The 12,513-nt window shown below is 34.0% G+C and overlaps 1 protein-coding gene across 10 annotated transcripts in view; it reads left to right on the top strand.

Moving 5' to 3' along the window:
• LOC137018868 (nesprin-2-like) overlaps positions 1-12,513 on the top strand; it is a 116,175-nt gene that overhangs the window by 32,350 nt on the left and 71,312 nt on the right. For all 10 annotated transcript variants that reach the window (XM_067383635.1, XM_067383632.1, XM_067383627.1 and 7 more), the window contains 13 exons: positions 1,084-1,162; positions 1,562-1,671; positions 2,192-2,330; positions 2,401-2,552; positions 3,128-3,281; positions 3,822-4,426; positions 5,917-6,072; positions 6,168-6,318; positions 6,527-6,685; positions 7,436-7,603; positions 8,191-8,292; positions 8,447-8,650; positions 12,001-12,465. In XM_067383635.1, the coding sequence (XP_067239736.1) occupies positions 1,084-1,162; positions 1,562-1,671; positions 2,192-2,330; positions 2,401-2,552; positions 3,128-3,281; positions 3,822-4,426; positions 5,917-6,072; positions 6,168-6,318; positions 6,527-6,685; positions 7,436-7,603; positions 8,191-8,292; positions 8,447-8,650; positions 12,001-12,465 (2,644 nt within the window). The remainder of the gene's footprint in view (positions 1-1,083; positions 1,163-1,561; positions 1,672-2,191; positions 2,331-2,400; positions 2,553-3,127; positions 3,282-3,821; positions 4,427-5,916; positions 6,073-6,167; positions 6,319-6,526; positions 6,686-7,435; positions 7,604-8,190; positions 8,293-8,446; positions 8,651-12,000; positions 12,466-12,513) is intronic.

Here is a 12,513-nt window from a genome sequence, read left to right as displayed (position 1 = left end):
TATGGTTATTTTAATAACAAATATCGAGAGCACATCAATGTAATGTGTGAGCACAAATCTCTCAGCTCAACTTAACACTGGGTTCTTTGGGAAGCAAGGTTATCTTTCCCTCACAACCAAAAACACACTTCTTTGGTCACATTGTTGATTTCGTGGTCTAAAAGCAAAGTGACAAATCTTTCTCGTGCAAGTCCTGTGCAGGGCTGCCGTAAACCCGAATGAAGCATGTTGATGGGCGTGCTCTTGCTCTCTCGCTCTGGCCGATGTGTGCGCGCAAGCTCTTCTGGGAGAAGTGCCTGTACAAGGAATTCCGATCTTTCTGATGTCACACAGGCACATACTCGAAAAAAAGATCCTGAAGAGTATTTTTGGCACAGAAATACTCCGTCATATGTCCAACTCATGTTTGCAAACTTTGGCCATGTTTAGCATGAGAATCCAACTCTTTTAACAGTGTAAATAAGTCATTTCATAAGTTACTTAAAAAAAAGTAGGAACATTCAAAAGATTGGGGCCAGTAAGATTTTTATTTTAAGAATGCATTAAATGTATTAAAGTGACCGTAAAGATATGTATAATGTTAGTAAAGATTTCTATTTCACATAAATGCTGTTTTAAGTAGCATAACTTGTTTTCAGCATTGATAATGATTACTTCTTAAGATCCAATTCAGCATATTAGAATGATTTCTGAAGGTGATCATGTGATACTGAAGACTGAAGTAATGATGCTGAAATTTCCGCTTTGTAATCAAAGGAATAAATTACATTTAAAACATTTTTAAATTATAATAATATTTCAAAATATTACTGTTTTTGCTGAATTTTGATCTAATAAATGCAGCCTTGGTGAGCATAAGAGACTTCTTTCAAAAACATTCAAAAATTCTACTGACCCCATACATTTGAATGGTAGTGTATTTCTTCTTCAAACTCTAGCCTTTCTTATAGCCAGACTACACTTATTGATGAATTTCAGTGTTTGTGTACAGTACATACTTAGTCACAGTATGTACATAAACTATGATTACAATTAGCTTTATGTTAAAGTCTGCTAAGTAAACATGTGCATGTGTGTTCTCAGCAGGGGGGGAGCAGTCAAGGATTGTGTCCTGTGGAGAGAAGCTGTACTGCTAGATGAACTAAGCCTTGCCCACTCACAGGTACACGTGCTTATGTGTTGCTTGTCTGTGTGTGCATCCACTGTTTTATCTCTTTTTGATCAGTGCAGTATTTAATAAGAGTATTTATTTATGTATGTATTTCTCAGTCACTCACACCAACATGACTTTACAGTATCAGGAACTATGGCATCTGTTTCAGCTTTATATCTGCCTAGAGTTAACATGGCACGTTTTCTTGGCATGGTCGAGTTTACTTGTAGCCAAACATGGAGATAAACCTTGTGAGAACTTCTCAGCTCTGATTGGATGTTGTTGACCTTCTTAAGCACATGGACAGCTCAGAGTAGTTAATCTGCAGAGATTGGTCAGGGCTGCTGGAGTGTATTTGCTTGTTCTGGGGTTTTTTGACTCTACTTGACACTGGTCATTCTCTCTCAGGCCGTTGTCCAGACCAACATCGTGGAGATAAAACAGATACCAGAGAGAACCATCATCCACCCCTGTTCAGCACAGGAAGAGAGGGTTACTGAACAGGAAGCAAAGAGCAGGTAAGCACTTTTCATGCAAGTCACAAATAGTTTAAAGAAGTAGATATATTTCCCTATTCTCATACCTTGACAAAAGCTTGTTGCCGAAGCATTAGATAATAAAGTATTTGCAAGTGAGTGTGTGGTCATATCTCATTTATACAGATTTTTTCTCATTGACCTGCACCTGAGATGGTGTGCAAAAGTTTTTTTCTGTTCTGTCAATACTTGATATAGGATGGAAATGACTTTATATATGCAACTTTTGCTACATTTTAAAATGTTAATAATTATTACTTTATTAAAGAAGTAAATAAGTAATTTCATATACATTTTTATATAAATAACAACTTATTTATTTATTTATGGTTTATTTGAATAGGACAAATACAATATACATAGATATTCCTGAAAGCAACAGCCATCCAAAGCAAGTATCATAATGTTTGTAGTGAAAGTTAATACCTAAAATCTGGACAGGAGTACAAGTTTGTTGCTGAATTAATCATATATGTTATGGTTGGGACTTTTTTTTTTCTAGTTACTGTACTGCAAAGTCAGTCCTTCAGCTGCAGCTGCTTAACAACAGTCAGCAGCTGGGAACAGAGTTTCCCATCAGCCCCGGCAGCAGCACCGCTATCTCTGCTGACTCACTGAGAAGTCAACTCCAGCACCTACTGGTTAGTCTCACACCCCACTTTCCTGCATTTTAGGGGCATTTTGTATACAAATGGCTATGTGCTCATTTAGGCTCTTAAGGACCATACGGAGGGTCTGTGGTGTGAGTTTGAGCTTCAGCATTCCCAGAGCTCCCAGCATATGGAGGATGGCTGTAACATGGAACAGGAGAGATCTCCGCTCATTCAACAGTGGAAGGGACAACAAATGTGCATTCAGGCCAGGTGAGACATGTACATGTTCTCTTCCAGAACCCAATGAGCTGCCTATAGATGGTTTGCATTATGAAGTCTGTTCAGGTATGTTCCAGTGTAAACAACTAAATTATGCCGCCTGAAGATTTGTTCTTTTGGCCAGATTCTAAGGCAACAGCACACATAGACTACAGTTCAAAAGCTTGGGCTCGGTAAAGTTTTTAAATGTTTCTGAAAGAAGTTTCTTATACTAACCAAGGCTGCATTTATTTGATCAATTTGATTCTACAATTCATAACTGTTTTCTATTTTTTTTTTTTTATATATTTTATAATGTAATTTATTCTCATGACAAAGTTGAATTTTCTTCATTACTTCAGTCTTTAGTGTCACATGATCCTACAGGATTCATTCTGACATGCTGATTTGGTGCTCAAAAACATTTCTTATCGTAATCTATGTTGATAACGGTTGTACAGTATTGTACAAGTATCATTCAGATGTATGACCATTAGGATGCTGGGAGAGTGCTCTCTAGGTTGTGGAATAGAGCTACTGTTAGCCATAAGTGGCACAATAATAATGTTATTTTATATATTGCTCAGGGTGAAGTCCCTTGAAACTGCAGTAAAGCTGCTGGAGTCAACTGACATACAGATCAGACTGATTTCTGATCAGCTCAAACAGATCAGTCAGAAACCTCTGAATATCAGAAACTTTGCAGTTGCTGATGCCAGGAATCTACACGAAGACCTAAAGGTACAAATTAATGTTCATGCTTGCAGATACTTGTATATATTTATGTTTTTTTTTCTTCACCTCACAACCAGCAAATCAGACAATTGACACTCAAACTCACCTTGATATTATTTTTTTTTTCTTTTAAAATGTTCAGCTTGCATATATTTTTTCAGAGGTAGTTATTTATTTGAGATTTAGAGTTGACAAAAGTAGCAACTTCAGTACCAATTGGTACAGAAATGTTTAAAAATGTGATGCTTTGAGCGCTGTTGAGCAGATTCGTAAACTCCTGATTGACCATTGTGTTCACACGCTCATCACATATGCCTGTGATTGGCCACAGTGATCAACGCACGGGAGCGTTTGAATTTGAAAATGTTTTGAAAGCTAAAGTGCTGGACTTTCCTGGCTAAATAAGACATTTGAAAACATTTTCCTTTAAGAAATGTTTGCTTTGTCATTCAAAGCGTACATTTAAATCTTTGTGCAATGTTCTTTACACTGACTGATGTACTTTGCATGTTCAAACTCCTTGTGATTTATTTGTTCTTTGTTCAGCGTCTGGATGAAAGTATTGAGAAAGAGCTGTTTCTGCTTAAGAGCGAAGGTTCAGTTAGTGACTCTGCTGATCTCAGTCACATTGAGCTCCAAGCCCGTCTCCCCCTGCAGCAAACTCTCCATGACCGCACAAAATGCCTGGAGCAACAAAGACAATGTCTGAGTAAAAGTGAATCAGCCCTGGTGGCCCTCGAGAACCTCCTTTTCCAACTCAAGCAGGTGAATGACGACCTTACTGCAGCTCACAGCACATCAGACTGCAGCTACAGCTTAGTCTCCATCCAGCGGAGTCTTCAACAGGCCAAGGAGGAATCGGTTCAGCTAGACCAAATACTAGATGATGCCGGTATGGGAGTAACTTTGGATGATAAACCAGGCAGCTGTCATGAGATGGTGTCAGCTCTAGCTCTGCATGCAGAAGAGGTCGAAACTAAACTGGCTATAGGGCCCAGGCGGTCTGACAGAGGTGGGAAAGGAAGAGAAAAGGGAGAGCAGAGAGTGTTTGGTAGGAAGAGGATGGGCCTGCAGGTCGCCCTGAGGGAGGTGCTGACGGCACTGGAAAGACACGGGCTGAAGGAGCCCACACTTCCTGCACTACAGCACAGGTGAATTTTATTTTATTTTGTTTTGTTTTGTTTTTGTTTTGTTTTGTTTTGTTTTGTTTTGTTTTGTTTTGTTTTGTTTTGTTTTGTGTTTTGTTTTGTTTTGTGTTTTGTTTTGTTTTGTTTTGTTTTGTTTTTTGTGTTGTGTTGTGTTGTGTTGTGTTGTGTTGTGTGTTGTGTTGTGTTGTGTTGTGTTGTGTTGTGTTGTGTTGTGTTGTGTTGTGTTGTGTTGTGTTGTGTTGTGTTGTGTTGTGTTGTGTTGTGTTGTGTTTTGTTTTGTTTTATTTTATTTTATTTTATTTTATTTTATTTTATTTTATTTTATTTTATTTTATTTTATTTTATTTTATTTTATTTTATTTTATTTTATTTTATTTTATATTATATTATATTATTTTATATTATATTATATTATATTATATTATATTATATTATATTATATTATATTATATTATATTATATTATATTATATTATATTATTATTTTATTTTATTTTATTTTATTTTATTTTATTTTATTTCATTTTATTTCATTATATTTCATTTTATTTCATTTTATTTCATTTTATTTCATTTTATTTCATTTTATTTAATTTTATTTCATTTCATTTCATTTCATTTCATTTCATTTTATTTTATTTCATTTTATTTCATTATTTCATTTCATTATTTCATTTCATTTCATTTTATTTCATTTTATTTCATTATTTCATTATTTCATTTCATTTCATTTCATTTCATTTGATTTCATTTCATTTCATTTCATTTCATTTCCTTTCATTTCATTTCATTTCATTTCATTTCATTTCATTTCATTTCATTTCATTTCATTTCATTTCATTTCATTTTCATTTCATTTCATTTTTCATTTTATTTCATTTCATATTTCATTTATTTTATTATTTTATTTTAGTTTTAAATTAATTTAAAAAATGTGCTAGTAATATTAATTAAAATAACAATTGCAATATAAAATAAAATGAAATAAAATAAAAACTTTACTGCTTCTTTTTCTCTTTGTTTTGCATACAATATTTTTAAAGTACAGATATACTAAAATAATAAAACAAGGTCCTAGTTATGTTAATTATAATATTCAATATTAAATAATCTATAATATAATAAAATAACCTATCACCACTCTCTATATATATATATATAGTGGTTATTTTATTATATTATAGATTATTTAATATTGAATATTATAATTATATTTTATAATATTATAATATATATAATATATATATATCATGTCTATAATAGATTAATGAAGTATAATATAAATACAAATATAAATAATGCTGTGAATGATGCATGAGTTCTTTCTTGTATTATCGCCTGCATTTAATCTGTTTCAGGGAGTTTTAAAAAATGTGGAATGACTTCTAAGATATATATATATATATATTAAGTATTTCTCTCTTGTATATCTAAATTTATTACAATAAAGGAGATGATATGCCTCTGTTTCAGTCTCACCGTTGTCTTTCTCAGGTTACGCTTCCTGACAGACATGGAGAGTAAACTGGTTGCACTACGCTTAGAGATTCAGGATCTGAGAGATACATGTGCACAGACAAGCACCTCAGACACGAGCCTCAGTGAGCTGCAGACGGAATGGGAAAACGCACACAGAGCAGTCACAGAAAGGTGGCATGATTATCTTAGTTAAATGCTATTGCTGTGATGGAATTACACAGCGCATATTACTAACTGGACACATTTGTTTCATGCTTCTATTTCAGTCTTGAGCAATGTGTATCTCTGATTGAACTACTTAAGAAGTTCCAGAGCTGCCGAAATCGTTTGGGAAGCACTTTGCAGAGAGCAGAGCAGACTATCGCTGATCAGGCCTACTACATGGGCAAAGACAACCTACAGCTCCTGATCAGCAAGGTACAACATTTTTGGAAAATCCTGGCTACAGTGCTTCCATTCTTATTGGACAGCAGATGGCAGTATTAACTGCATACTTTTTGATAATTTTAGTATTAACTGCAGATCAATATATTTTGTAAAATATTAATTAGAAAAAAAGTGGGATTATTTAGTTGAATGAATGAGAATAAATGAATTCTTGACTATTTATAAATGTTGTGTCCAGGTTACTGGTATAAAGTCAGATCTCAGTGGTCTTGGGGATGGGGTGGAGGAGTTCAGAACTATGTGCAGACAGCTCCAGTCTCTGATGAGAAGGATCCCTGACTGTATAGACGCCCCATTTGAGAGTGAGGCTGACACACTTATGGACCGCTGGCTTGATGTATGTTATATATGTCCTCTCTCGCTTTCTCTCTAATAATAATCTGTGTTTGTATTAAAGAAACATGCCACTATTTTTAGTATAGCTTAGCATAGATCATTGAATCTGATTAGCCCGTTAGCATCTCGCTCAAAAATTACCAAAGAGTTTTGATATTTTTCCCATTTTAAAACTTGACACTTCTGTAATTACATCGTGTACTAAGATCAGCAGAAAGTGAAAAGTTGCGATTTTCTATGCTGATATGGCTAGGAACTATACTCTCATTCCGGAGTAATAATCAAGGAACTTTGCTGCCGTACCATGGGTGCAGCAGGTACAATGATATTACACAGCGCCTGAAAATAGTCCCCAGCTAGGTAACTTCAAACGTGACTGGCACTAAGTTTATGTAGTTGTAGGGGGCAAATAGAATACGGTTCAGGATCTGCACCAAAGTAAATATCTTCTGAATCGTCTCTCACAAATGTCTCCATGGTTGCAAGGCACGCACCCTGTGCAAGCAGGTGGTCACGTTGGTTATGTTGACGGAAGTTAGTCTATTTTCAGGCGCTGCGTAATATCATTGCGCCTTCTGCACCCATGGTACGGCAGCAAAGTTCCTTGATTATTACGCCGGAATGAGAGTATAGTTCCTAGTTCCGAAAATGGTAAAACTCAACTGTTTAACTCTAGGGGAGTTGGAAAATGAGCCTATTTTCAAAAATAATGGCTTGTTTCTTAAACCTGTTACAAATGCTCTTATTTCAGGTCACTGAGAAGACAGACTGTCATCTGGACAACCTTCAAGCTGGGCTTTCTCTTTGGGAAAAACTCCTTCTATTGGCTGGAGAGGTAGAGGACTGGAGCACCCAAAAGCTGATTACACTTGCTCAGTCACACCCCTTTCATACGGAACTTGACGTGTCTGCCATGCAGGTAAAACCTTTTTCAACTGACAATTTTAGGTATAACTTTCAAATAAACTTACATTATAGTTTGAAACCAGTGTTACATATGTAGGATGTTATTTGAGTTAACTTAGTCAAAAATGAAACCCACTAAGTATCATTATATCTTATAACTTGTCATCAAGTGAACATTTATGTAAAATAAATCATTATAGTGATATTTACATTACCAATAAAAAAAAATGGTTTTCCTTTAAAGAAATTAATATTTTTATTCAGCATAACGTGACCATAAGGACATTTATAATGTTAAATATTTCTATTTGAAATAAATGCTGTTCTTTTAAACTTTCTATTTAGTAGTATCCTGAAACCGTTTCAACAAAATAAGTAGTTTCCAATACTGATGGTAATAAGAAATATTTCTTGACCATACTAGAATGATTTCTGAAGGAACATGTGACGCCTGAAGACTGGAATAATGACTTGCATCACAGGAATAAATTATATGTTAAATTAAGTTAAAATAGAAAACAGTTATTTTAATTTGTAACAATATTTCACAATATTCCTGTTTTTACTGACTTCTATATCAAGCATAATTGTTTTGCACAGGATGAGCTGAGGGTTCAAGAGGAGAACATTGAACATTTCCATCGCAGATCTTCAGAGATCCAGGAGCTGCTGCAGAGTCATGAGTTCCCACTGGAGCTGCAGGTGATTTTCAAACACACCAGGGTCTTTTCACAATGCTACTTTATTCACTTAATGAAATTTTTATTTAAAAAAAAAATGCTGTAATATGCCAAGTTCTGTTGGTAAACTACATGTATTAGTATATTTCAGCAAATTGACTTCATTTCATTTTTAGGTGATTGAGAGCCAGCTGAGGAAGAAGATGATGGAGGTGATGGAGCTCTTTTCTGAGACCAGTGATGTTTTTAGACAGCTGGAAGCTGCCAAAAGCCAGGTGGCATCTGAGATCGCAGATCACCTGTCCTCCATTCAGACTATCACAAATACTCTGAGCACACTGACCACTGCTGAAAGCCCACAAGTCCTCAGCATCATCCAGGTGAATGTCTATACTAAAGTTGACATGAAAAGGAAGTTGTGATAGTCATTTTCCCCTATTGTGACACACATCTGAGTAAAAAGGCTTCTCAAACAAGAAATTTTTTTTTGATTTTTTTCTATGGGAAACTGATTGGATCGTTGGATGGTTGTGGTTTGCTATTGCTGTGATCTCATGTGAGTGACAGGTTTTTAGGGTTGGTTAACATTTGAATTTTAGCGATTTCAGTTCTGCTTATCGATTCCGATTCTTATCGATTCCCAGTTTCAATTCCAATATGGTAAAAAAAAAGGGGGAAAAAAATGAAATATTAATATTTAGATATCAAACATGATTATTCTGTGACTTGTTGCAAAATATTCTGTTGCAGTTAAATACCATAAACAAAAATCAGCAACCTTAAGAACAACTAACTAGACTACTATAAATTTGAAACATTATCAAAGACAAGTATACAGTCAATAATACAATAAGAACAAATAAGCAAATCAGCTATAGCATAAATAAATACAACTGAACAAAGTTCAGAAATTGAAATCAAATGAAAAATAACACTACATAGTTTTCTTTTCATAAATAAAAAAAACCCTATTTATTTATATAAATTTAAAAAATATCATGAATCCTCCAAAAACTGCACAAATGTTGAGAAAAAACAATAAACAGTAAAAAATAAGAAAATCACTCACTAATCTTGACTGAATAACTTTTGTAACTTTAATAAGGATTAAGGAGAGTGATTTTCTTATTTTTTACTGTTTATTGTTTTTTCTCAACATTTGTGCAGTTTTTGGAGGATTCATGATATTTTTTAAATTTATATAAATAAATAGGGTTTTTTTTATTTATGAAAAGAAAACTATGTAGTGTTATTTTTCATTGTTTTAAATTTATATAAATAAATAGGTTTTTATGCATGAAAAGCTTTTTATGTAAAATTCACTTTATAAAAGGCCTGGATTTCTAACTTTCATTCATGTGGATAACATGGATAATTTGACATGGTTTAGTGTAAGATTTTTTTATCCCATCTTTTGGAAAATGCAGTTATAAAATTAAAAAAACTAACATTTTTACCAGTAGATGGCTGCAGAGCTCCACTATTTGCTATGTGCTATTTGAATGACTGAATGACGTCTTTTCACAAGTTTTTTTCAGTTGGATTCATATCGAAATGTTATGAAATCACAATTATAACAATAAAAATTACTTTGCCAAAGTTTAGCATTTTTTGTGCAGGGCAAAATCAGTTTTTCAATAATAATTTTAGAATAAAAATAATAAAATGATAAAATAAATCATTTTTATTTTGGTGTGTGTGAGCATGTCCATTTTATATTGGGGATGTTTTTTGCATTTTTGGAAGTGTGCCACTTCATTTCTGTCTATGTGTGTTGTGCGTTGTTTCTGATTTTGTGAAAGGATTTTGTCCAGTTTCTAAGTGGGGTCTCTGTGGGTTATATTATTGATGATATTATTGAAAAACTGATTTTTTTCAGTACAAAAAATGTTAATCTTTGACAAAAAGTAATTTTTATTGTTATAATTGCGATTTCATAACATTTAGATATGAATCCAACTGAAAAAAAACTTGTGAAAAGACGTCTTTCAGTCATTCAAATAGCACATAGCAAATGGTGGAGCTCTGCAGCCATCTACTGGTAAAAGTGATAGTTTTTTTGTTTTATAACTGCATTTTCCAAAAGATGGGCAAAAATCTTACACCAAACCATGTCAAATTATCCATGTTATCCACATGAATGAAAGTTAGAAATCTGGGCCTTTTATAAAGTGAATTTTACATAAAAAGCTGCTTTTGCATAAAAACCTATTTAAAATTTTTTTTTTTTTATTTATATAAATTTAAACAATATCACAAATCCTCCAAAAACTGCACAAATGTTGAGTAAAAACATTAATAAACAGAGTAAAATTACATTGTTTTTTAAAAAAAAATATTATATTGTTACAAAATTGCATTTTGTTGCCGGGGTCTCTGGAGACCACGAGTGTAGTCAATTAAACGAAGACCGCAGGGTTAAGACCAAAAGCATGGATCCATTATACTGTTACACATGCGTTTTCTTTCTCAACTGTTTACATTCACTTAAGATATAACAATCTGTGTTTACGAGTATATTTTGACAATTTTGTATTTGTCCTTTCAAGCGCAAGAAGATGCAAAACAATTTAATACAAAATTTGTGCACTATATTAATGGCGTTTTTTTGTGTGGCGCTCTAGACATGAGCAGCACAGAAAACGGTGTGCGAGTACCGAATTGACTTCTCTTTCACGTCTTCTTGCATTTGAATGGTTTAAAGCCACTTTAAAATGCACACACAGGAATCGATAAGCAGAATAGAATTTTTTTATTTTATAACAAGTATCCAATTCCTGACCTTAAGTATCTGATTCCAGAATTGGAACTGATTTTTCGATTCCCAACCCTACAGGTTGTCCTGCCCTTTTGCCAGTAAACATGTCATCAGAGAAGAGATGTCATTGTAAGAGGGAGAAATTATTTTGCTTAATGATTGAGGGCACATGAATAAAAGAAAATGATGTACAGCAATAGTTTATTTATAATATATATAATACTGCAATATTCCTTAAAAAGAAGAATGGTCTATTTTGATTTCATGATGACTTTAAGTTAGTTCACTCAAAGAGGTCATCATTTACTCACCTTCATGTTATTCCAAATGCGTAAGACTTTCGTTCATCTTTGGAACACAATTGAAGATATTTTTAATAAAATCTGAGCGATTTCTGTCCCTCCATTGACAGCTTACTCACAACTACCACTTTGACTCTTCCAAAAGGTCATGAAGAGAACCTAAAAAGAGAATGTAAAACTAATCCAGTTGAATAGAGCAGTTTATGTTTTCTGAAGAGAGATGATTGCTTTATATGATGAACATATTGAATTTAGGCTTTTATCTACATATCAACATTGATCATTGAACATAAATGGATGTTTGATGTGCGAGAAAAGCCCAAACATGCTGCATTGGTTCTCACACATCAAGCAAGCATGCTTGAGCTTCTGTTTAAATTAAATCTGTTCATCATATAACATGATTGTGTCTCTTGAGAAAATTTGGATTAAAACACTCAATTTACCACTCTAGTAAATGACAATTTCATTATTTGTTGAACTAACCCTTTAAGACTAAGCTCAAATGAAATGGAGCCATTTAGCACATTTTGATCTACACTATATGTACACAATGTCTCTGTCATGCTCTGTACTTGAATTCTAATCATTTTAAATCAATCAGTAGTTTACCCTCCCATTTTTTTTTTTTTTTGGATTAATTTTTTAATGTAACTGTTTCAACTGACAGGGCTTTTTGGAGCAGCTTGAAACGGAGGCAGAGCAGTCAGATGCGTTACTGCAGAAGATAGACCTTCTGGCCAGCATTGCAGGTCTAGAAAACCTGCAGGCGCTGGCTAAAGATGGAGCTCACCTTCAAGAAAGCATCTGCACAACCAGAGAGCTGGTCATAGAGAAGAGAGAGCAAGCAATGAACCCCAACATGCCTGAAAATCAGATGGTCCAAGACCGTAAGCACATTAAACCCCAGATTAAAAAAACTGAATATACAGTGCTTGAGTTACAGTCAAAATCCAAAGGTAAAACAGAGGAACTGTCACACGGACGGAAGACATTTGACACTCTTCTTGAGGTGAAGGATATCAAAGAGCAGGCCTGCAGCTGGGCCAGTGAACTGCATCTCAAGGGGGATTTTCAGGTTTCTGAGGATGGGAACAGACTGGTCACACTTGAGGAGAGACTCACATCTGTACAGGTAATTTCCTTGTCCTTCGTCTGTTTGTTCTCTAAGGGTCTCTCTTTA

Source organism: Chanodichthys erythropterus, chromosome 4 (genome assembly GCF_024489055.1).
Source record: "Chanodichthys erythropterus isolate Z2021 chromosome 4, ASM2448905v1, whole genome shotgun sequence".
NCBI classification, from domain to species: Eukaryota; Metazoa; Chordata; class Actinopteri; order Cypriniformes; family Xenocyprididae; genus Chanodichthys; species Chanodichthys erythropterus.
Note: the sequence above shows the minus strand (reverse complement) of the source record. Positions and strands in the feature narration are given on the sequence as shown.